The 26,070-nt window shown below is 42.6% G+C and overlaps 1 protein-coding gene across 3 annotated transcripts; it reads right to left on the bottom strand.

The window, feature by feature from the left end:
- Positions 1 to 4,189: 4,189 nt before the first annotated feature.
- Positions 4,190 to 26,070, bottom strand: LOC109889674 (probable 2-oxoglutarate dehydrogenase E1 component DHKTD1, mitochondrial). 3 transcript variants are annotated; one of them, XR_002255312.2, is made up of 19 exons: positions 25,739 to 26,070; positions 23,496 to 23,648; positions 15,348 to 15,559; positions 14,712 to 14,906; positions 14,129 to 14,398; positions 13,679 to 13,850; positions 13,357 to 13,555; positions 12,923 to 13,082; positions 12,536 to 12,688; positions 12,155 to 12,239; positions 11,720 to 11,859; positions 11,326 to 11,476; positions 10,853 to 10,959; positions 10,422 to 10,586; positions 10,035 to 10,117; positions 9,622 to 9,788; positions 9,074 to 9,159; positions 8,117 to 8,285; positions 4,190 to 4,243 (listed from the first exon to the last, which is right to left on the bottom strand). XR_002255312.2 is itself a non-coding variant. In XM_020481276.2 (18 exons), the coding sequence occupies exons 1-18, from the start codon at positions 25,914 to 25,916 to the stop codon at positions 8,181 to 8,183; spliced, it is 2,781 nt and encodes a 926-aa protein (XP_020336865.1). In that variant the 5' UTR covers positions 25,917 to 26,070; the 3' UTR covers positions 7,793 to 8,180. The 3 variants fall into 3 exon arrangements, 2 of the variants coding, with proteins under 2 accessions (XP_020336865.1, XP_031679067.1); XM_020481276.2 differs by lacking the exon at positions 4,190 to 4,243 and having other exon boundaries at positions 7,793 to 8,285; XM_031823207.1 differs by lacking the exons at positions 4,190 to 4,243; positions 25,739 to 26,070 and adding an exon at positions 24,771 to 24,923 and having other exon boundaries at positions 7,793 to 8,285.

Below are 26,070 nucleotides of genomic sequence, written 5' to 3'. Positions count from 1 at the left end.
ACCACAAATCTAATTACTCATTTGAAAGTGCATCACCCCCAGACGTTCAGCAACTACTTTGAACAAAAGCAGAAGAAAACTAAGCGCTCACGTCCAACAACTAAACAAGTTAAAGTCGAGCAGTCACTTGAAAGAAAAATACAAATTCAGCGAGACACCTCAAAGGCGAAATCCATTAACGTCAAGATAATGAAAATCATTGCCTTTGACAATCAACTGTCGTGGATGATGTTGGCTTTCGCTGACTGGTCGAGTATCTCAAGCCCCGGGAACACACTACCAAGTAGGCTCTATTTTTCAGATGTTACCCTACAGGAGTTACACAGTATAGTTGAAACGCACATCCTTGAGCTACTTGCTATGGGAGTCACCGCTATAAGCTTCACGACTGACATTTGGACCAGCGATGTCAGCCCCATGAGCATGCAGAGTCTGACAGCACATTTCGTACTGAGGAACGCTGTATTGCATGCTCAAGAATGTGCTGGTTCTCATACTGATGCTGCCATTTCAATGGCATTTGAAAACATGTTTGAAACTAGGAAAATCTCCAAGAACAAAGTACACATGGGCTACGTGATAATGCACGTAACATGACAATGGCTTTGGAAGAATGCGGAGTCGCCAATTTGCCATGCATGGCACACGCTGCAAATGAAGGTGTTTTGGCTCAACGCAGCATATCTGACACAGTGGCAACAGGAAGGAAGATAGTGGGTAATTTTAAACACTCACCGCTAGCTTACAGGAGCAGCTTGGAATGAAAACAAAAAGGCTTAAACAAGACGTTTCCACCAGGTGGAACAGTACTTTTTACATGATGGAGAGTCTGCTGGAACAAAAACGAGTGCTTGGCGTGTACTCAGCCGCCTAGGAGTTACAGGCAACAATCAGTACAAACCAGTGGACTCTCATTGAAAACAAACACACACCCCTAGCTCCAACTGACTTGAGAAATAACCTCATCAACTGCGTCTGCAGCAGATGTGATACCCTCTGTCAAGACATTGAAACAGCTGCTCAACAAAACTGCTGACACACACCGTGGGGTTAAAACTTGCAAAAGATGTCCACTAGAGGATGTGAACAAGAGATTCGTTGGCAGTCTCTCAGAGCTTCTTGACAGGGTCGCCACCATGCACGATGCTAGGTACAAGGACCACTACTTCGATGCAGACAAGAAATGGGGTTTACGTGAAATGTTAAGACACAGCTGGACAAGATGGAAAACGGACACACTGACAGTGCGCAATGAGGAAGAAAGGCCATGGACAGACAGAGCTGAAACTTCACTGCTTGACATGTATGATGTTTTACTGGTAATGGGGACATACATAAATGCCAACAAAATAACTTTTTGGTCAGTGTATTTAAGTCAGAAGTTTACATACAGTGAGGTTGGAGTCATTAAAACTCGTTTTTCAACCACTCCACAAATTTCTTGTTAACAAACCATAGTTTTGGCAAGTCGGATAGGACATCTACTTTGTGCATGACAAGTCATTTTTCCAGCAATTGTTTACAGACAGATTTCACTTGCATACTGTTAGGTTCTAAATATCAGAGTAAGAAATTGACAGACACTATGTAAGCTCCAACCAAGTTTATTCACCCATTGGGTCAATACAGCTGCATAAGACAAAAACCATTTCCACCAGTGGTAATAAACTCAGCAAAAAAAGAAACGTCCCTTTTTCAGGACCCTGTCTTTCAAAGAGAATTGGTAAAAATCCAAATAACTTCACAGATCTTCATTGTAAAGGGTTTACACACTGTTTCCCATGCTTTTTCAAGAACCACAAACAATTAATTAAGCTTACAGACAGTAGGCAATTAAGATCAGTTATGAAAACTTAGGACACTAAAGAGGCCTTTCTACTGACTCTGAAAAACACCCCAAAAAAAGATGCCCAGGGTCCCTGCTCATCTGCATGAATGTGACTTAGGCATGCTGCAAGAAGGCATGAGGACTGCAGATGTGGCCAAGGCAATAAATTGCAATGTCCGTACTGTGAGACGACTAAAACAGCGCTACAGGGAGACAGGACGGACAGCTGATCGTCCTCACATTGGCAGACCACATGTAACACCTGCACAGGATCGATACATCCGAACATCACATCTGCGGGACAGGTACAGGATGGCAACAACAACTGCCTGAGTTACACCAGGAACGCACAATCCCTCCACCAGTGCTCATACTGTCCGCAATAGGTTGAGAGAGGCTGGACTGAGGGCTTGTAGGCCTGCTGTAAGGGAGGTCCTCACCAGACATCACCAGCAACAACGTCACCTATGGGCACAAACCCACTGTCGCTGGACCAGACAAGACTGGCAAAAAGTACTCTTCACTGACGAGTCGCGGTTGTGTCTCAGCAGGGGTGATGGTCGGATTTGCGTTTATCGTCAAAGGAATGAGCGGTACACCGAAGCCTGTACTCTGGAGCAGGATCGATTTGGAGGTGGAGGGTCCGTCATGGTCTAGGACGGTGTGTCACAGCATCATCAGACTGAGCCTGTTGTCATTGCAGGCAATAGCAACACTGAGTTACAGGGAAGACATCCTCCTCCCTTATGTGGTATCCTTCCTGCAGGCTCATACTGACATAACCCTTCACCATGACAATGCCACCAGCCATACTGCTCATTCTGTGTGTGATTTCCTGCAAGACAGGAATGTCAGTGTTCTGCAATGGCCAGTGAAGAGCTTGGATCTCAATCCCATTGAGCACGCCTGGGACGTGCCTTGGTGGAAGAGAGAACCCCCCCCCCCTTTGTTCAGGGACACATTATTCAATTTCTGTTAGTCACATGTCTGTGGAACTTGTTCAGTTTGTGTTTCAGTTCTTGAATCTTATGTTCATACAAATACTTACACATTAAGTTTGCTGAAAATAAACACATTTGACAGTGAGTTAACTTGTTGCTGAGTTTATGTATCTCCTCCTCCTCTCTAAACATGACATCTTTATTGCTAGGCAGGAAGTTAAGTGATACGGGCAATAAACTGTTCCTTCTCCCTTAATGTGACCTGACCTCGACCCCCGTTTCCTCACTAATCCACAGCTCTCCACCCTTATCGTGTGTGCCTGCCAACATGTGATCGTCTTCCCTGAACTCAGTACATTCCAAGCTTAATTGCTTCTACCATTCACAATCCTCCTACAGATACCCATTAACTTCTGGTGTATAAACCAGACTATGGCACTCCTCATGTCTCTAGTATAAACATTAACAATATTTAAAGTTTAGAAATCCAAACCCATCAATACTCACCAGACATGTCATCAATTGAGCATGTTTGGGATGCTCTGGGTTGACAGCATGTTCCAGTTCCCGCCAATATCCAGAAACTTCCAAAAGCCATTGAAGAGGAGTGGGACAACATTCCACAGGTCACAATCAACAGCCTGATCAACTTTATGCAAAGGAGATGCATGAGGCAAATACTGCATGAGGCAAATATTGGTCACACCAAATACTGACTGGTTTTCTGATCCACACCCTACTATTTTTTTCTTTTTACAGGTACCTGTGACCCAGTCATGTGAAATCCATAGCTTTGGGCCCAATTTATTTATTTCAATTGACTGATTTCCTTATAAGAACTGTAACTCAGTAAAATCTTTGAAATTGTTGCGTATATATTTTTGTTCAGTTTATATGAAAAGGAGAGGCGCTATGCAGGTGTGAATGGCGTTAAAGTCAAACAAAAAGGTGAAAATATAGTTCATTTATTTGAGGAGATTGAGTGTTGCCATTTCATTATACTGTTGTACAGTGCATTCAGAAAGTATTCAAACCCCTAGACTTTCCACATTTTGCTACGTTATAGCCTAATTCTAATGATGGAAGAAAAAATATTACCCTCATCAATCTAGACACAATGCCATAATGACAAAACAAAAACAAGTTGACATTTTTGCAAATGTATAAAAAACAAAAAACAACAACTGATGACATATAAAAGTATTCATACACTTTACTCAGTACTTTGGCGGCGATTACAGCCTCGAGCCTTCTTGGGTATGACGCTACAAGCATGGCAAACCTGAATTTGGGGAGATTCTCCCATTCTTCTATGCAGATCCTCTCAAGCTTTGTCAGGTTGGATGGGAACTATTTTCAGGTCTCTCCAGAGATGTTCGAACAGGTTTAAGTCCGGGCTCTGGCTGGGCCACTCAAGGACATTCAGAGTCTTTTCCCGAAGCCACTCCTGCATTGTCTTGGCTATGTGCTTGTCCTGTTGGAAATCAAATTGTATTGGTCACATAGACAAGGTTAGCAGATGTTATTGCGAGTGTAGAGAAATGCTTGTGCTTCTAGTTCCGACGGTGCAGGAATATCTAACATGTAATCGAAACAATTCCAAAAAACGACCTAATACATACAAATCTAAGTAAAGTAATGGGATAAGAATATATACATAAATATATGGATGAGCAATGACAGAGTGGCATAGGCAAGATGCAATAGATGGTATAAAATACAGAATATACATATGAGATGAGTAATGCAAGATATGGTGAACCTTCGCCGCAGTCTGAGGTCCTGAGTGCTCTGGAGCAGGACTTTGTACTTTGCTCCGTTCATCTTTCCAGGATCCTGACTAGTCTGAGTCCCTGCTGCTGAAAAATATCCCTGCAGCATGATGCTGCCACCACTACTCTTCACCGTAGGGATAGTGCTAGGTTTCCTCCAGAAGTGACACTTGGCATTCAGGCCAAAGATTTCAATCTTGGTTTCATTAGACCAGATAATCTTGTTTCCAATGTCCTTTCGGTGCCTTTTGGTAAACTCCAAGCGGGCTGTCATGTGCCTTTTACTGATCAGTGGCTTCCGTATGGCCACTCTACCATAAAGGCCTGATTGGTGGAGTGCTGCAGAGATGGTTGTCCTTCTTGAAGGTTCTCCCATCACCAGAGGAACTCTGAGCTCTGTCAGAGTGACCATCGGGTTCTTTGTTACCTCCCTTCTCCCCGATTGCTCAGTTTGGCAGACAGATCTAGGAAGAGTCTTGGTGATTCCAAACTTCTTCCACTTAAGAATGATGGAGGCCACTGTGCTCTTGGGACCTTCAATACTGCATATATTTTTTGGTACCCATTCCCAGACCTGTGCCACGAAACAATCCTGTCTCGGAGCGCTACGGACAATTCCTTCGACCTCATGGCTTGGTTTTTGCTCTGACATGCACGATCAACTGTGGGACCTTATATAGACAGCTGTGTGCCTTTCCAAATCATGTCCAATCAATTGAATTTACCACAGGTGGACTCCAATCAAGTTGTAGAAACATGTCAAGGATGATCATGAAAACAGGATGCACCTGAGCTCAATTTCAAGTCTCATAGCAAAGGGTCTGAATACTTATGTAAATACTTATGCAGATTAATGAGGCATTTAAAAAAAAAAATCTATTTTAGAATAAGGCTGTAACTTAACAAAATGTGGAAAATGTCAAAGGGGTCTAAATATTTTCCGAATGCACTGTATGGTAGCCCTTTTCTTGAACAACAATATGAGCATACAGAGCAATGGCATTGGTTTCTTACCACTTTAAATAGTAAGTTAGAACTCAAATCCAGTGGTAGTCAACTTTCACATATTTTTGAAATCGTACCTGCAGCAGTAATGACAGAATTCACAACAAACGCAACCTTTTGAAATGAAAACAGAAATGTTAAGACCGAACCAATATAACTACCAAGTTACCTTGTAGAGAAATGGTAACCCTTACTTTTCTGCAGAAATATGAAATAGTTGTGGTGCTAATTTGTGCAGTTGTTGTTCAGAAATATTAGTGTTGTTTTTCTTTCAAATCTAAAACAAAATTAGAAGCTTTGAATTTCTACACAAACAAAAATAACCAAAATAATATTTCCAACATTTTAACAATATTTGGACTGATGTTGATTTAAACAGTAAAAACTATAACACCTCGTGAAGAGAAACACTAAAGAATTCCTCAGCCCCCAACCTGAGCCAATCTTCAACTTTGAAGATAAACTAGATGATAGGTCACAGAAATTAAATCATAATACTCTGATGTATGGCTACATATGAGCAACTAAAAGTGCCTTCATAATACGATAAATGTTGTAAACTTAAGTGTCTAAGGCAGGGGTGTCACTCATTTTGTGCCATGGTCCGCATTTGGTCCTCAACGTGGTATGGAGTGCCGCGCTGAAAATGTATTACATTCAGCGATGTAGTGGTAACAAAAAAAAAAAAAAAAAAAGTTGGTTGGTAAACTCTGTTCGCCAGTCACGGTGAAGAAAGTAAGGCTCCCAACACTTTCAATGCATTTTTCCTCAAAAAGGTGGGTATGCCGATAATCATTTCTACACAGTTTTGATTTGGTTTTAGTCATTTGAAAGAATATTGAGTTAGTCTTCAAAATGTTATATGATTTAGTAATTGTTTAACTCAAACCACCCGCGGGCTGTATGTTTGACACCCCTGGCCTTGATTTAAACTTAGAGCGCAATCAAAATATGGTTCTCTCAGAGTACGGCCCCATATCTACACTGAACAAAAATAGAAACGCAACATGTAAAGTATTGGTCCCATTTTTCATGAGCTGAAATAAAAGACCCCAAAATTTTCCATACGCACAAAAAGCATATTTCTCTCAAATTTTGTGTACAAATATGTTTACATCCCTGTTAGTGAGAGTTTCTCCTTTGACAATATATTCCACACCTGTCAGAGGTCTGGATTAGCAAGAAGCTGATTAAACAGCATGTTTATTACACAGATGCACCTTGTGCTGGGGACAATAAAAAGGCCACTCTAAAATGTGCAGTTTTGTCACACAAGGCCACAGATGTATCAAGTTGAGGGAGAGTGCAATTGGTATGCAATCTGCAGGAATGTCCATCAGCGCTGTTGCCAGAATTGAGTGTTAATTTCTCTACCATAACCCTACGTCGTTTTGGAGAATTTGGCATTACGTCCAACCTGCCTCACAACCACTTGTATGGTGTTGTGTGGGAGAGCGGTTTGCTGATGTGAACAAAGTGCCCCATGGTGGCTGTGGTGTTTTGGTATGGGCAGGCATAAGCTACGGACAAACACAATTGCATTTTATCGATGGCAGTTCGAATGCAGAGATGGTGACGAGTTCCTGAGGCCCATTGTTGTGCCATTCACCTGCCGCCATCACCTAATGTTTCAGCATGATAATGCACAGCCCCATGTGTACAGATATGTGCTTGCGTCAATTCCTGGAATTCCTGAAAATGTCCCAGTTCTTCTATGACCTGCATAATCACCAGGCATGTCAGCCATTGAGCCTGTTTGGGATGCTCTAGATGGACGTGTACACCAGTGTGTTCCAGTTCCCACCAATATCCAGCAACTTCGCACAGCCATTGAAGAGGAGTGGGACAACATTCAACAGGCCACAATCAACAGCCTGATTAACTCTATGTGAAGGAGATGTCGCGCTGCATGAGGCACATGGAGGTCACAACAGATAATGACTGGTTCTGTTCCATGCCCCTACATTTTTTATTTTAAAGTATTTGTGAGCAACGGCTGTATATCGTATTCCCAGTCATGTGAGATCCATAGATTAGGGACTAATGAATTTATTTCAATTGACTGATTTCCTTGTGCGAACTGTAACTCTGTAAAATCTTTTAAATTCTTGCATGTTGCGTTTCTATTTTTGTTTCAGTATAGTAAATTGAATGCAATCATATTGCATGTGAAACTAACTTTTGCATAAAGTTAAAAACATTAAGAATTAAAAATTCAATTTTACAATAAAAATGAACACTCAGGGCAATATTGAGTTGCTTTACAATGCAATCTCAGACCATTTACATCACATTGTTTTTAGACAGCTACAGCTCCATTTCATAATGCGCAATAAAACAGCCCTTCCAAACCATCAAACAGTCTTGTTCCACTCAGTACCTGAAGCCCCCTCCACATTGAAGAAGCCCTTGTGTTTTTGAGAACATTTAAACATACAGGAAGAAAAGAGATCCTGGACTCATTATTGTTTCATCTCACCAATTCATAGAAAGTTGAGTGAAACAAATGTGAAACAGATAAATTCAGCCTGGAAGTCCAGGCTAGAGAAGAGATGTAAATGTGATTTTACTGGAGGAGGGAGGGTGCATCCATTCTGGGGCCCACGGGAGCAGCCATCTTGGGGGCCCGGTGGCTCAAGAGGAGAAGGTGGCAGTGAGGATGGCCTCATTCTGCTGGTGGTGGAGCGTTCCGATGCCCACAGCCGGGGCGGGCAGAGTAGGCCGACTCACCAACCGGAGCTGGAGGAAGAGTAGAGGGAGAAAGAAGGTGGGCAAATGGAAATGGTCGGTTAATATTTTATTTTTTAAATCAAACCCAGTCAAATATACAGTGTACAAAACATTGGGAACACCTTCCTAATATTGAGTTGCACCCCCTTTTGCCCTCAGAACAGCCTCAATTCGTCAGTGAATGGACTCTACATAGTGTCGAAAGCTATCCACAGGGATGCTGGCCCATTTTGACTCCAATGCTTCCCACAGTTGGGTCAAGTTGGCTGGATGTCCTTTGGGTGGTGGATCATTCTTGATACAGACGGAAAATTGTTGAGGGTGGAAAACCCAGCTGCGTTGCAGTTGTTAACACACTCAAACAGGTGCGCCTGGCACCTACTACTATACCCCATTCAAAGGCACTTGCCCATTCACCCTCAATGGCACACATACACAAATCATGTGTCAATTGTTAAAAATCCTTCTTTAACCGGTCTCTTCCCCTTCATCTACACGGATTGAAGTGGATTTAAGTTGACATCAATAAGCACTCATAGCTTTCACCTGGATTCACCAAGTCAGTCTGTCATGGAAAGAGCATGTTTTGCACACTTAGTTTATTGTGCATGTTTGATATCCACTACATTGCAGTCGGAATGTGCAGAATCACTGATCTACAAATCACCTTGCATCCCAAATAACAACTCATTATCTGATCAAATTGAGCAATTCTGAGCCTCCCATTCCTTGCTCAAACTGATCCCCTCAAACACAAACAGTTTTTCTCTGATCATTCAGTCAGGGGCAGGACTCACCTTGCAGGCTAGCTGCTTCTCAAACCTAGGGGCCACGAAGGACCAGGGGCCCATGTTCTGGGGCTCCTCCTGGCTCCAGACGAACTCTGTATGGGACACAAACACATGAAGATTACATTAAAAAATTATCTTGAAGATGGCAAAATACTAGGGATGGGGACAGTTAAATCAAATATCTTAAATAATATCATTACATTTTTTGAATTGTAAAATCATTTCAAAATGCCCACCCCTACCAAATACAGTTCACAAAATGATGAATTGATCCGATGCTGCTGCACAATCTCTGGTAAGCAGTGTTGAACAGAAAAAGCCTAATCCTGGAATAAAAAAGCATGCTAAATGGAGAATCTCCATTTTTAAACCAGGGTTAATGTGTGTCTGGGAAACAGGCCTATAGTGTCTGTGGTAAGAAGTGAAGACCAGTGCAGGCCAGGGATCACTTAAATACATTTGTTGTTTGTATATTTGGATAAAAGCGACTGCAATGTGGCATTTTAGATATTAGATGTTTGAGGAAAATAGTGACCAGGTCAGGTATAGCCTACCATTGGCATTAGTGTACTTGGTGAGCTCCTGCTGCAGGGCTTCCAGAGGGAAGGGACACAGCTCCTCCAGTCTGATCAGTGCTGTGGTCTGAGTGGCTGCGGATGCCTCCCTCTGCTTCAACAGGGCATAGTAGTGCTTCCCTGAACACAGCACCACCCGCTGGACACTACAGGTATAGCAGGAAAGGACCGTTTTTAAAGCAGTTGGGTACATACTGTAATGGGTTGGGTCGATTGCATTTGAGTTCAGCCAACCCTGGAAGGTGCAGCATGTACAGATGTAGCTACACTTTACTATTTGATCTCGTAAATAAAAAGTGACACCATAACACAAATTACAACATTTTTAAATGGAGATACACTTATCAACAGGAAGCAGAAGAGAGGGTGTAATGTCATGGATACTTCTTTACCTGGCTGGTGTGACTGAGGTGTCACCAATCACAGGTTTGAAAGAGGTTCCAGGAGCCATGTCAGCTAGACTGGATGTTGCTCCCTACAGGTAGAGACATGAACTCATCAACTCAGTCACCAAATATCACCATAAACATGTTCACAGTAGCCCTGTTTGAATACCTTCAAATGAACCCTTCCTTTTTTCCCCTTGAGGAAATCATTGCTATGACGTGGTAAGATTGGTGGCAGCAATACAGTGGAAACCATGCCTTCACCTAACCACTCACTCACCTACCGATCAGTGATTAGCCGAAGGGGGAGAGGAAGGATGCATTTTAAAGGTATTCAAAAGAGGCCCATTTAACTCTAATGGCTTGTATTAGATGTGTTATTGAGTAGCTTACAGAGAATCGGAGCAGAGTCTTGGGCCCAGCAACGATGAGCGGCTTGCGGAAGTTGCGTATCATCTGTCGTCTCAGCAGGTGGAAGTACTGTGCTGGAGTCGTAGGGTTGACCACGCCCATGTTGACATTGTCACCATCCACCCCCTCCTCCTTACTGTCACACAGCTGGGAGAAAGAGAAAGACGAGGAGATTTAGACACAGATACAATAAATATTACAAGAGACAGCGAGTGAGTCGACAGCGGTATACAGTAGCTATAACAGAGGTAATTGTATATGGTATTTGTAGAGGTATTTGTTTCCAAAGAGTAGTCCTGGGCTCTTAAGTCTGTTTTCCTAATTTCCCACTGCCACAAAATGCAGAAAAGAAGATCAGAGGTTCCCCCGCTTCTTTAAAATTGTTTCCATGTGATTTGTGTTCCCCTCTTCACCTGTAGGAACCTCTCCATGCGGCAGGAGGAGTGTTCAGGTCCTGCTCCGTCGTAACCATGGGGAAGCAGGATCACCATCCCACACTGCAGCAGCCACTTCGCCTCGCCTGGAAGAGAGACATTTCAAATCAACACCGAGTGGAGCCAGAATGTAGAGTCTAACGTTTATGAATGCTCTATAAAGCTTTTATATTGAAGTGTAGAACATAATTTACTGATCACGTTGACCAAATATCCAGTTTAATCTTAAATGTATACTAAACAAAGTGTTGGCTCCATTCCATGTAGCCCCTTTCCCCTAGTCCTTGTTAATCTGTGTTCACAGAACTGAAAGGACTTGATAGGTGTTCGCCAGGGGCTAGAAGGAAACTGGTTTATGATATTCAATTATCTGCAACCTCAAAGGAAGTGACCTAAAAATAGCCCTTGGCTGACTTCAGAAAGTTATTGACCAGAGTATCAGCATTCATTACCTCCAGAGAGGAAGGTGTCGAATATGATTTGAGCTCCGTTGAAGAAGTCTCCAAACTGAGCCTCCCAGATAGGCAGTAGTTTAGGCTGGGCGATGGCCATGCCATACTCAAAGCCCAGCACGGCCTCCTCAGACAGGGCACTGTTGCACACCTAGAACACACACACGCAGAAGAGTGCACGCCGTATTACAGGTGGGTGTCCATGACACTCTTATACAACTTAGAAGTAAAGCAAGTAAACAAGTCATGAGGTCCAAGTCTCAAGTGAGTAAAAAGGATTGAATCTCAAGTCCCAAGTCATGCATTGTAAGTGCAAGTTGAGTCCCAAGTTATTTTGTATCAAGTCTCAATGTTTGTAGTTTTTTCTCTCTCGTTGCAATAACTCATTATTTACCTCCATGAATCCTTTCTGTTCAGGGTCTATGTGATTGAGGGGGATGTACATGTCATCTGTGTCTTGACAAACTATCATGGCATGTCTCTGACTGAAGGTGCCCCTACCAACATCCTGTCCACTGATACGAATGTTGAACCCTGCAAAACAAATGGAAAACAAAACACATTCTTACAGCCAGAGACATGAGAATTACATATATAAATGATAAAAAATGACTATATATTTCTAAGTATTGACATAGTATGGTAATAACAGGCCTTTATCTTCATAGATAAATAGTTATCTATGAAGATCAATCCTTTTACACATTCCCATGCAAACCCTTACCAAATTGTGCTGCCTAGGATACTCCAGCAACTAAAGTGGATGCGGAACCAGGCCAGCTCAGTACAGCTTGGTTTGGCTCAGTAGTGTAAAAAGCCGTTGACTGACCTTGGCAGAGCAGAGAGCCAAACGCCATGGCCTCAGCAGTGGACCAATCCAGATTAGTTCCATTCTCCACCTTCGCACGGCGACCCTGAGAGAACACAACTGATCTGTTTATTTGAGCTTCAGAGAGTCTTTAAAACAAGGGGGAAAACGAAGCCCTTTATCCCTTTCCCCCCCAGAGTCAGATGAACTTGTGAATACCATTGTCTCTGAAATCCAGAACTATCCCTTTAACTCAACACCTAGCAAACTTGTAAAGAGGTTGAGATCTGTTGGCATAATGGCTAAGGTGTTGGGTTGACAGTCGGTGGACCTGGGTTCGAGTCCCGGGGTGGACCCCCCAACCCGAATTAGCTACAATATATATCTTGTAATTGTTATTACCGCCACATGCATCTTCCCAAGGTGGCTGTGTAGCTGGACCTCTTCGGGTATCTCCACAGACTTAGCCCCTACATACTGCAGCAGGGGGACAGGCACCCCCGTGTCCCAGTGGGTGACTCTGGCCTGGGGCTCCTCCAGACCTCCCCAGCGACCCTGTAACAACAACAAAAACTTTATAAGTCCATTTGTTACAGCAAAGAATTGAATTCGGTCTCCTGTTAGTTTCTCAACACTCCAAAAAGCACTCCTCACCAGACCTGGGAACAAACATTTTGAGCGTTCGCTTGTAGTGCCAGATGGGTGGGGTTTGCACTTTTGTAACACAATGTGCCAGGTAAACTCAATCAAGCCCAGCTAAAGTATGTGAAATGAGTGCACATCACAGACCTGCAGGTTGGTGGGTGGTGGGCTGTATAAGGTCATGTTGGCCAGCTTGTCGTTCAGCATGCCGTAGTAGGCTGTCCTGATGGCACCACACTCCTCCCCTGTCATCAGGCCCTCTGAGATCAGCTGGTCAGCGTAGGAATCTGGGATGCTCTTCCTGGAGCTGGGGGGGGGGTGAGAAGAGGGTAGGATGTCATGTTTAGTTATTTGTTGTTATTTCGGCATTGTTCTGTAATTAAGGGAATATCAACGGCAAATAATGTAAAGCAAATATGCAATTGTAGGTAAACAATATATGCTTTTGTTTATGGTTGTGGGGTGTTCCCCGTTCAATACAATGAGGTAGTTTCTGGACAATATTTCTGTCCATTTAGTGGACCCCTTTTGGCTCAAGATCAGCCCGAGAGGGAAAAGTATAGCAAATAAACTGAACTCACCGGATAATCTTGTACATGGCAGGGTTAGTGAAACCAGGTTCGTCTAGCTCGTTGTGTCCCCACCGTCTGTAGCAGAGCAGGTCCAGGATGACATCCTTCCTGAAGCGTCTCTGATACTCTACCGCCAAACGGGTGGCACGCACCACCTCCTCCGTATCATCACCATTCACATGGACCACAGCACAGCCCACCATCTTACCTGGAGAGGGGAGAACACACACATAGTGAGATAGAGGAGTATTGAAATTCCCATTAAAAAATGGATTTGTGATTATAATTCCCATAAAGATCTATTATAGATAAAGCGATAGATTTCACATACCAACATCACTGCAGTATAAAGACGATCTCCCTCTCGCAGATGGAGTTGTATAACCCACTTGGTTGTTTACAATGAGGTGGATGCTCCCACCGACTCTGAAGTGGGGGAGTAGTGAAATGGTGAATGTCTCTGGAACAATCCCTTGACCCGAGAATGAGGCATCCCCATGGACCTGAGAAAAGTATGTTTCCACAATGATCACCAGGCTTGAAATTCTGAAAATATCTTGACAATGGATAATGTCCCTTATGTCCCTATAAACTGTACTTCAGCGTAATAATCCCTTCCTACTATCCCTCTTTTTTACATATTGTACTACACGTGCAAGAGAAATTCACGAGAAGGCAATTAAGTATACTATTCTATAGCAGTGTTACTCAGTGAATGCGTTTCTAGTGCAGGGGTGTCAAACAAATTGGCATATAAAATATATATACACACACACAATACCTGGAGACATACGACTTTATTCCCAGGCTGTGCGTTCTCGTTTGGTGAGTAGTCTCCCTCCTTTTTGAGCTGCTGCCGGGCCCTGGTCTTCCCCTGGGTGACTGGGTTGATGGCCTCCAGGTGGGAGGGGTTGGGCAGCATGGTCACTTTGAGGAGGTGGGCAGCACCGAAATCCAGCTCTACAGAGGAGGTAAGGTGGGAGAGGACGTCACCGATGGAGGGAGAGTCCGCTGGGAACTCACTGAGGCCACACATCTTACGGAACATCAGCTGGGGGTTGAGGGAGAGAGGCACATGAAACAAATAAATGTTATACTGGGGTTCCATATTTCACCTCTCTCAAAACCTGCTCACCTCAGTAAGAAAAACAACGAAATTCAAGGTCATCGTCCAAAGAAACTTTTCACCCCTTATCACTTTCTGATAAGGTAACACTGTATTCTCTCATCTTCACACTGCATACGGCATTTCAGCTGACAATTACATGGAGTTTATTGGTAATCCCCAGTAAGTGTGGTTAATTAGGTAAACATTACAGCCATGAATTTGACCTGAAAGTGATCAACAGTGTCTGAACCCTGACCTCTGGTGGGAACTGAAGCAGCCCCGTGAGGAGATTGAGTCTCCCGCGATGAGGCATCCCCATGACGATGTCCGTCACCCCACTGTGGGACAACAGGCGGAACATCTCATAGAACACCCCCATCATGCTCTCTGCTCCCTCACCACCGTAACGCTTCACCGTGGAAAACTTGTTTGCCAGGAAATTATCAAACTCCTGAGGTAACAAGATGAAACAGGTAATTTCAGGTTATTGTAAAAAGAGACTGTTCTCAATGACTTATCTGGTTAAATAAAAGCAAAATACATAAATAAGTCAGCAAGATCAGTCGTTCTTGGAAATAGGATTTTTTTTAAAATTAACATTGATAAACCCAGTACCATCACATTCTCGCTGATAAGATCACTTTATTCCCACTGAAAAAATTTAAACAAGATGCCAATTAGTCTGTTAGATAAGATACACATTTTCATTAATTAGGCTATGAAAAGGTAATTCGGCTGTAATACTGTGTGCCGACGTCGACCTTTGACCCATCTACCTGTGACTTCAGCAAGAGCTTAGCCAACTGTCTCCTCTCCTCTGTGGAGGTCTCTTTCTCTCCCCACTTTTACTTCCCCCCTCGCTCTCTTCATCCCCATCCATCCACCCATCTACCTGCGACTCCAGCATGAGTTTGGCCAACTTTTTCCTTTCCTCCGCCGTAAATGTCTCCTTCTTCAACTCCTCGAAGCGGTCGGCGAGCCACTCCCTTTCCTCCAGACTGGTCAACTGACTGGTCTCTATGGAAATGCGGCCACAGTAGGCCCCCTCCAGGTAGGCAAGCACCTCCTCCACTGACGCCTCAGCCTTACCAAAGTGACGCAGTCCTGGAGAAGAAAGGAATTTATGTAGGAGATACTGAATTTCAGGTCAGTTGGAAAATAGCACGTTCTTTTTTTAGGAGGACCTGGTTGGTTGCAAATGCGTTGCAGTATGGGACCTGCTAGTCTGCCTGCTTGACAAAGATACATGTGTGCATAATTCTTTATCTCCATGAACACAGACTAAAGACCAAGAGCTCTGATAGTCTGACAGGATGAGGCGTGTGTGTGTGTGTGTGTGTGGGACATAATTCCTTATCTCCATGAATGGAGGAACCCTCAATCAATCAATCATATTTTTCACATCAGCAGTCACAAAGCGCTTTTACCATCTAAATCATATCCACCAAGTCACATGCACTTTCATTTGATTGATCTACTAATTTGTGAGTGATGATAGTATCTCATACCGCAGTCATTACTGTCATTGAAAATGCCTCATCCCTGGAGACACCATCCACTCAAACCGAGTGCCTGTGTTAAACACATGTGCTGTGAGTGAGTCACCACACAAATGAGCAGTTTGGGGCATTTAAAGGCAATGATTTCCTTCAAATTGTTATTGGTGCCATACCATTGCAATAGGTGGTTTAGCAATTCAAATGTTGCGTGATGGGTTTTACATTGACTTAAAAGGGTAGGAAACATGAGTTTTTACTCACCAAAGTAACAACACAGTGGTCAAAGACTTAGTAATTTGTAGTCACATTCTGGTTAGCTATAACTTTTTTTTTTTTACATATTTAACTTATTTCCGGGTATCTTCTACCCCTAATACACTATTTCTTAACGTCATATGGACAATCTTGAGCTGGCTAACGTTAGCCACTAGCCATGCAAACAGAGTGCTGGCAGTGGTGAGCTAAAACAATTGTCCACCACACGGTTCAGTTGTCAGAGAATTGAGCACTAAATGCATCTGGGCATTGCATGCATATACAGGGCCTTCAGAAAGTATTCATACCCCTTGACTTATTGCTAATTTTGTTGTGTTACAGCCTGAACTCATTATTTTCCTCACCCATCGACACACAACACCCCATAATGACAAGTTAAAACTTGTTAAGATATTTTTGCTAAATTATTGAAAATGAAACAGAAATATCTGATATACATTTCACCTTTATTTAACCAGATAGGCTAGTTGAGAACAAGTTCTAATTTACAACTGCGACCTGGCCAATACAAATTAAAGAGTTTGACACATACAACACAGAGTTAGTTACACATGGAATAAACAAACAAAGTCAATAATACAGTATAACAAATATATATACAGTGTGTGCAAATTAGGTAGGATAAGGGAGGTAAGGCAATAAATAGGCCATGGTGGCAAAGCAATTACAATATAGCAATTAAAGACTGGAATGGTAGATGTGCAGAAGATGAATGTGCAAGTAGAGATACTGGAGTGCAAAGGAGCTAGATAAATAAATACAGTATGGGGATGAGGTAGCTGGATGGGCTATTTACAGATGGGCTATGTACAGGTGCAGTGATCTATGAGATGCTCTGACAGCTGGTGCTTAAAGCTAGTGAGGAAGATAAGTGTTTCCAGCTTCAGTGATTTTTGCAGTTCGTTCCCGTCATTGGCAGCAGAGAACTGGAAGGAAAGGCGGCCAAAGGAAGAATTGGGTTTGGGGGCGACCAGTGAGATATACCTGCTGGAGAGCGTGCTGCTATGGTGACCAGTGAGTTGAGATGAGGCGGAGCTTTACCTAGCAGAGACTTGTAGATGACCTGGAGCCAGTGGGTTTGGCAACGAATATGAAGCGAGGGCCAGCCAACGAGAGCATTCAGGTCACAGTGGTGGGTAGTATATGGGGCTTTGGTGACAAAACGGGTGGCACCGTGATAGACTGCATTCAATTATTGAGTAGAGTGTTGGAGGCTATTTTGTAAATGACAAGTCGAGGATCGGTAGGATGGTCAGTTTTACGAGGGTATGTTGGCAGCATGAGTGAAGGATGCTTTGTTGCGAAATAGGAAGCCAATTCTAGATTTAATTTAGGATTGGAGATGCTTAATGTGAGTCTGGAAGGAGAGTTTACAATCTAACCAGAAACCAAGGTAATTGTAGTTGTTCACATATTCTAAGTCAGAACCGTCCAGAGTAGTGATGCTGGACGGGCGAGCAGGTGCGAGCAGCGATTGGTTGATGTTGGAGGAAATTATGGTTGAAATGACTAATTATGTATACATTCCAATCAGAACTGACTAGTCCAAATGCTATAATGTACTGTACATATATGAATTTTCTCTCTTGCTCCCATTCCCAATTGTATATAATGTAGTCAGGAGTTTAGTAACAATGAAGGTCTGTTCCTTAGTTCATTCATTTGTACAATCTCCAGGTGGCAGGAACGGACTATCTCCAGACTGTCTAGAATGCTGATTTATACTGACTGACCTTGACTTCAGGCGTGGAGCGAAGGCTTGAGAACTATAGGGCCTCTCTACCGGTGAAAGAGATAGAACATTTAGAAAACGTTGACGTCATTTTCAGTTTATAACCTGTGGAAAAATGTGTATGTGGCAGTACTCTCTTGAATTAAACGCTGTTACCTGACTTAAGACCGGGACTCTGTCCATTTCTTATAAAAATATTGGGTCTTACAATCCCTTTAGAATGCATTGACAGAGTAATAATTCTGATTGGGAAATACTACAGAGGAATTTAGAATTCCACTAACAGTTGAAGAGCATGCATTTAGTTTTACTAGCGTTTAAGAGCAGTTGGAGGCCATGGAAGAAGAGTTGCATGGCATTGAAGCTCGTCTGGAGGTTTGTTAACACAGTGTCAAAAGAAGGGCCAGAGGTATACAGAATGGTGTCGTCTGCGTAGAGGTGGATCAGAGAATCACCAGCAGCAAGAGCAACATCATTGATGTATACAGAGAAAAGAGTCAGCCCGAGAATTGAACTCTGTGTCACCCCCATAGAGACTGCAAGAGGTCCGGACAACACGCCCTACGATTTGACACACTGAACTCTGTCTGAGAAGTAGTTGGTGAACCAGGCACGGCAGTCATTTTAGAAACCAAGGCTGTTGAGTCTAAACCCTTGGCCAGGTAGATGAAGACGGCTGCACAGTAATGTCTCTTATCGATGGCGGTTATGATACCATTTAGGACCTTGAGCGTGGATGAGGTGCACCCATGACCAGCTCTGAGACCAGATTGCATAGCGGAGAAGGTACGGTGGGATTCGAAATGGTCGGTAATCTGTTAACTTGGCTTTCGAAGACCTTAGAAAGGCACAGTAGGATAGATATAGGCCTCTATCAGTTTGGGTCTAGAGTGTCTCCCTCTTTGAAGAGGGGGATGACCACGACAGCTTTCCAATCTTTGGGAATCTCAGACGATATGAAAGAGAGGTTGAACAGTCTCGTAATAGGGGTTGCAACAATTTCGGCAGATCATTTTAGAAAGAGAGGGTCCAGATTGTCTTGCCCAGCTGATTTGTAGGGGTCCAGATTTTGCAGCTCTTTCAGAACGTCAGCTATCTGGATTTGGGTGAAGGAGTAATGGGGAGGCTTAGGCAAGTTGCTGTGGGGGGTGAAGGGCTGTTGACCGGGGTAGGGGTAGCCAGGTGGAAAGCATGGCCAGCCGTAGAAAAATGCTTATTGGAATTCTCAATTATAGTGGATTTATCGGTGTTTCCTAGCCTCAGTGCAGTGGGCAGCTGGGAGGAGGTGCTCTTATTCTCCATAGACTTTAGTGTCCCAGAACTTTTTGACTACGCTACAGGATGCAAATTTCTGTTAGGAAAGCTAAGGCTAGCTTTTTCAAACTGCCTGTGTATATTTGTTCCTAACTTCCCTGAAAAGTTGCATATCACGGGGACTACTCAATGCAGAACGCCACAGGATGATTTTGTGCTTGTCAAGGGCAGTCAGGTCTGGAGAGAACCAAAAGCTACATGTGTTCCTGGTTCTACATTTTTTGAACGGGGCATGCTTATTTAAGATGGTGAGGAAAGCACCAGGCATCCTTTACTGACAGGATGAGGTCAATATCTTTCCAGGATACCCGGGCCAGGTCAATTAGAAAGGCCTGATGGCTGAAGTGTTTTAGGGAGAGTTTGACAATGATGAGGTGTGGTCGTTTGACCACAGACCCATTACAGATGCAGGCAATGAGGCAGGGATTGCTAAGATCTTGGTTGAAAACAGGGCAAGTTGGTTAAGATAATATCTATGAGGGTGCCCGTGTTTACGGATTTGGGGTTGTACCTGGTGGGTTCATTGATAATTTGTGTGAGATTGAGGGCATCAAGCTTAGATTGTAGGATTGCCGGGGTGTTAAGCATGTCCCAGTTTAAGTCACCTAGCAGCACGAGCTCTGAAGATAGATGGGCAATCAATTCACATCTGGTTTCCAGGGCACAGCTGGGGGCAGAGGGTGGTCTATAGCAAGTGGCAACGGTGAGAGACTTGTTTCTGGAAAGGTGGATTTTTAAAAGTAGAAGCTCGAATTGTTTGGGTACAGACCTGGATAGTAAGAGAACTCTGCAGGCTCTCTCTGCAGTAGATTGCAACACCGCTCCCTTTGGACGTTCTATCTTGTCAGAAAATGTTTAAGTTAGGGATGGAAATGTCAAGATTTTGGGTGGCCTTCCTAAACCAGGATTCAGACACAGCTAGGACATCCGGGTTGGCGGAGTGTGCTAATGCAGTGAATAAAACAAACTTAGGGAGGAGGCTTCTAACGTTAACATGCATGAAAACACAGTTACAGAGGTCAACCATGAAAGCACCTGGGGACAATGAAAGCACAAATGAAAGCACCTGGGTGAATAGGAGTGGAGCTTGGCACTGCAGGGCCTGGATTAACCTCTACATCACCAGATGAACAAATGAGGAGTAGGATAAGGGTACGGCTAAAGGCTATAAGAAGGAGCTGGTTTCTGGGCACAATAGAAGGTTTCTGAACAAAGGAGGAGTAGGATAAGGGTGGGGCTAAAGGCTATAAGGAGCAGGTTTCTGGGCGCAATAGAATAGATTCAAGGCATAAATGTACAGCCAAAGGTATGGTAGGATGTGAGTACACATCGATCCTAGTCCTGTATTGGCGTCTTTACTGTTTGATGGCTCGTCTGAGGTCGTAGCAGGGTTTCTTATAAGGGTCCGGATTAGTGTCCTGCTCCTTCAATCTGGCAGCTCTAGCGGATGTTGCCTGTAATCCATGGCATCTGGTTTGGATATGTACAGTACAGGTCACCATGGAGATGACATAGTCAATGCACTTACTGTATTAATGAAGCCGGTGATTGATGTGGTAAACTCCTCAATCGAATTAATCCCAGAACATATTCCAGTCTGTGCTAGCGAAACAGTCCTGTACCTTAGCATCCGCTTCACCGGACCACTTCCACAGGTACTTTGTGTTTGAGTTTGTGCTTGTAAGCAGGAATCAGGAGGATAGAGTCATGCTCAGATTTGCCAAATGGAGGGCAAGTGAGAGCTTTGTATGTGTCTCTGTGTCTGGAGTAAAGGTGATCTAAAGTTGTCACCTCTAGTTGCACAGGTGACATGGTGGTAAAAATGAGGTAAGATGGATTTCAGTTTCCCTGCATTAAAATCACCGGCCACGTCCGGATGTGTATTTCCTTGCACGGATCGTTGAGTGTGTGGTCTCAGTGCCAGCATCGGTTTGTGGTGGTAAATATACAGCTATGAAAAATATAGATAAACTAAACAAAAATATAAAAATGCAACGTGCAACAATTTCAAAGATTTTACTGAGTTACAGTTCATAAGGAAATCAGTCAATTTAAATTAATTCATTAGGCCCTAATCTATGAATTTCACATGACTGGGAATACAGATATGCATCTGTTGGTCAAAGATATCTTCAAAAAAAGGTAGGGGCGTGGATCAGAAAACTAGTCAGTATCGGCTGTGACCACCATTTGCCCCATGCAGCACAACACATTTCCTTTGCATCAGGCTGTTGATTGTGGCCTGTGAAATGCTGTCCCACTCCTCTTCAATGTCCGTGCAAAGTTGCTGGATATTGGTGGTTAATTGAAACTCGTTGTCGTACCAGTCGATCCAAAGCATCCCAAACATGCTCAATGGCTGACATACCTGGTGAGTATGCAGAAATGGGACATTTTCAGCTTGCAGGAATTGTGTACACATCCTTACGACATGGGGCTGTGCATTCTCATGCTGAAACATGAGGATCTCGTCACAGTATCTCTGTGCATTCAAATTGCCATCGATAAAATGCAATTGTGTTAACTAAGCTTTTTGTGCGAATGGAAAATTTGGGACCAACACTTGACATGTTGCGTTACAATTTTTGTTCGGTATAGTCCACAGCTTATCATAAAGTAGTCTAACAGAGAATGCACTCCAGCTGTTGTTACCAAAGAGACAAACACCTACCCCCTTAACCTTACCCAGCTAGATGTACAGTACCAGTCAAAAGTTTGGACACCTACTCATTCAAGGGTTTCTCTTTATTTTTTACAAGACATCAAAATGATGAAATAACTGATATGGAATCATGAAGTAACCAAACTTTTTAAATGTTAAAGAAATCAAAATATATATTATATTTGAGATTCTTCAAAGTAGACACCCTTTGCCTTGATGACAGCTTTGCACGCTCTTGGCATTCTCTCAAACAGATTCATGAGGTAGTCACGTGGAATGCATTTAAATGAACAGGTCTGCCTTAAAAGTTCATTTGTGGAATTTCTTTCCTTCTTAATGCGTTTGAGCCAATCAGTTATGTTGTGACAAGGTACAGTACGGCTAGTATACATAAGATAGCCCTATTTGGTAAAAGACCAAGTACATATTATGGCAAGAACAGCTCAAATAAGCAAAGAGAAACGACAGTCCATCATTACCTTAAAACTTGTTAAGGATAGGGTGCAGTTTTCGGGAAGTTTGGATGACTGAGGTTCCCAAAGTAAACTACCCGCTACTCAGGCCCAGAAGCTAGGATATGCATATACATGGTAGTATTGGATAGAAAACTCTAAAGTTTCTAAAACTGTTAAATGTATGTCTGAGTATAACAGAACTGATTTGGCAGGCGAAAACCGAGGACACTTTTTTTTCTTCTGTTGACCTGCCAGCCAATTCAAAGGTTAAGCTATTGAAAACAAAGACTTCCAAATTGCAGTTCCTATGGCTTCCACTAGATGTTAACAGTCTTTTTCCATGATTTCAGGCTTGTTTTTAGAAAAACCAACGAGGAATAGTTGTTTGTCCTCAGGGACCGAGGGAGCGCGCTGCGTTCTTTTCCTTTCCTATTGAAAATAGTTCACTCTGTATGAAATATTATCATTTATTTAGATATTAGATGAATTAGAAACATTGTTTGATTTGTTTGAACAAAATTTACTGGTAACTTTTGGAACTCCTATGTCTGCATTCTGAACGGGTGGATTACTGAACTCAATGACGCCTACTAAACGGACTATTTGGGATCAAGGAATTTAATCAAACAAATTGACCATTCATTGTGTTCCTGGTACTCTTGTGATTTTGATCAGAGGAAGATTTGATATAGTGTTCGTTTATCAGAGATGGTAATGTGAAGAACAACATGACCTGGACCAAAATCAAATTAGGAAAGAAACAAACGCTAGGACAACGAGTGTCCAAGTCCTGAAATTCTCTGGTAGAATGCCCTGCTTTTATTTAATCACACTCACAACCATAAGCTATTGTCTGTAATGAGCTCGCCATTAACTTTGCCAGCTAACGTAACGTGTCTTTAGTATTATGCCCATTAAAAAAAAGTTTGTGCACAGGAGGTTCCGCGCTCCCTGTAAAAATTTGTTTTTTAAAAATTGTTCAGCTGTGCGCTTCTTTATTGCCAAATTTGTTATATGCAACGTTTTTGGAACACATTCTAAAGAACATTATTGAGAATAATACCATCCTCATATGAATCTCCCAATAGACCACATAGCCTACCAGATGTGTTGAGGGGTCCTTGTACAGCCCCAGTCAACATGTTGATCTCTGGCACAGTGTCCTCCACAGGGTCCTCTGGCAGTAGAGGGTTAATTTTAGCAGCCTTGTGTCCATGTGCTCGGTATGCCTCCACCAGGCGCATGAGACCATGATCTGTGTAAACAGAACAGCCTTTTTAAATGTCTAATTGATGTGAAAACTGATGTATTTAAATGAATTAATCTATTATTATTGTAAAATGTGTGGAAAAAGTCAACAAAGATGAAAAAAGAACATTAAAAAAGACATGGGGTAGGAGGATATACCTCTAGGCTATGACAAACGTTAGTCTACAGTTAAATGCAAATTAAAGCAAGAAGTAAAAGTGTATGACATGCAGTGACAATAAGGAATATAAGAACAACTCAACACTTAATCTCTTCTGCAATTACAATAGGTGAATTGATAGGCCTACAATCAGTTATAAATGTAGAATTCACTTTGTGCAAAGGATGCTTAGTTGTTTTCCCATTGAAAAAGACAATGATTTGAGTTTAATGTTCATTATCTACAAAACATGAGCTGTGTTCGAATACCCATTCTAACATACTGTTTCTTCATTTCAGTATACTGTAAACAAACAGTACCGTTTCAGTTGAGCGTACTAGAGCTTCACCTGTCTACTGGAAGTTGATGTTGTTATGCAACCTCTTGCTATCTTGATTGCATAACAAATGACTAGGTAAAAATTGTACGATTTCGTGTGTGTTCATCAATTCAATCTGGAGTGCCAGAGTGCGCTCTGGGCGTTCGCATATCCAGAGCATGGTCAGATTGTCTGCTCGTAAATTCAGAGCGTGAGTAGAGTTGATCCGAGCATTCAACGGCACTCAAGCATCCAAACTAACTGGCTAATGTTTCGCTAGCTACTTCCAGAAACAAATGAGAGAACATGTCATAATTAGTAAAACGAATGAATTTGTATTTGCTCTCGTCGAACTTCGGCCGCAATTTTCTTCCAATGTGAAAAGCTATGAAGCCACGCCCATTTTCCGAAGAACGAATTATACGGAACCCAAACCGGCTGCGCGCATGCACCATCGTGCATAAATGTATTTTGTCCCCCACACCAAACGCGATCACGACACGCAGGTTAAAATATCAAAAAACTCTGAACCAATTACATTAATTTGGGGACAGGTCAAAAAGCATTCAACATTTATGGCAATTTAGCTAGCTAGCTTTCACTTGCTAGCTAATTTGTCCTGGGATATAAACATTAAGTTGTTATTTTACCTGAAATGCACAAGGTCCTCTACTCCGACAATCCACACACACGGTCAATCAAATTGTTTCTAGTCATCTCTCCTCCTTCTAGGCCTTTTCTTCTCTTGACTTAATATTGCGATTGGCAACTTTCATAAATTAGATGCATTACCGCCACTGACCTCGTTCGTCTTTCAGTCACCCACATGGGTATAACCAATGAGAAGATAGCACGTGGGTATATGCTTCTATAAACCAATGAGGAGATGGGAGAGGCAGGACTTGCAGCGTGATCTGCGGCACAAATAGAACTGAGTATTTTAGACCTTGGCAACAGACTCTCGTTGGCACACGAGCAGTGTGGGTGCAATAATTTCTAAATTTATTTTGCAACGCTCGCGTCGCGAAGTCAGCCTGTTATGGGTCCTAAATGCACGGAAACAGCATCCACTGCATGTATTTTTTATATTTTTTTATTAAACAATAACATGCAAAACACAAAAAAACATTACATCCAGAGGAATTGCAAAGAAATAAGAGATCAAAAACAAATTATACATAATATCAAATCAAATAGACATGTAGCGAATAAATGTTTGACATTTTTCTTTGTAAACGTTTTAATGATTCTAAATAGTTTTCCCAAATCAGATAAACATTTTTACAAAGGGGTCTTTTTCTTCATAAATTGATTTGTGTATGAAAAATGTTCCTAATAAAGAGATGTATGACAAATTGACAGTCAATTGTGGAATCAGTGTAGTAAAATAACATGTAACACTTGGATATTTCAATAGTTATATGTAATTTTTTGCCAAGATATAGTTTTACATCAGTCCACTGCATGAATACTTCGTATTTTGGCGAATTTAGTACGATATCAGGGAACTTTTGGCATACTAACTATACCATACCCTGACCAATTAGCATGCTATATACTCAATTCACGTCACAAATAGTACGGTTAGTATGAGTATTTGAACAGAGCTCTAACTGACCTTGATTGAGTGTAGCGATATGGTCGCTCTGCAACTTCGGGTCCCCCTCGATTTTTTGGGGTCGATAACCGTAGACTCCTTTTTCGGTGTGATATAGACAACCGACGACCGGGCGTGCGACACTCAGAGGAACTTTGTTAACGCAGTGCAAGTTCTTCAAGAATAGTAGCACTGACATGATTTAAAATGAATAAAATAGGTCAACACGAGTTAGAAGCTTACACACACTACAGAACGTCAGCCATACTGTTTGACAAAGATGGGAGGTGACACCCCACTGCAAGCTGATTGGTTGAGCCGTCGGAGTACTTCGCCGAAGACAATACAATATG

This window comes from Oncorhynchus kisutch, linkage group LG4 (assembly GCF_002021735.2).
Source record: "Oncorhynchus kisutch isolate 150728-3 linkage group LG4, Okis_V2, whole genome shotgun sequence".
NCBI classification, from domain to species: Eukaryota; Metazoa; Chordata; class Actinopteri; order Salmoniformes; family Salmonidae; genus Oncorhynchus; species Oncorhynchus kisutch.
The sequence above is the reverse complement of the archived record's forward strand: the minus strand, read 5'-3'. Positions and strand labels throughout refer to the sequence as shown.

Excerpts from the sequence above, each read along its gene's own strand:
- LOC109889674 (XM_020481276.2), bottom strand. The coding sequence starts at position 25,916 with ATGTCAGTGCTACTATTCTTGAAGAACTTGCACTGCGTTAACAAAGTT. Across the intron at positions 15,560-23,495 it reads AGGACCCCTCAACACATCTG|GACTGCGTCACTTTGGTAAG; the intron begins GTAGGCTATGTG and ends TTTCTTCTCCAG. Across the intron at positions 14,907-15,347 it reads AACTCATGCTGGAGTCGCAG|GAGTTTGATAATTTCCTGGC; the intron begins GTAGATGGGTGG and ends TTGTTACCTCAG.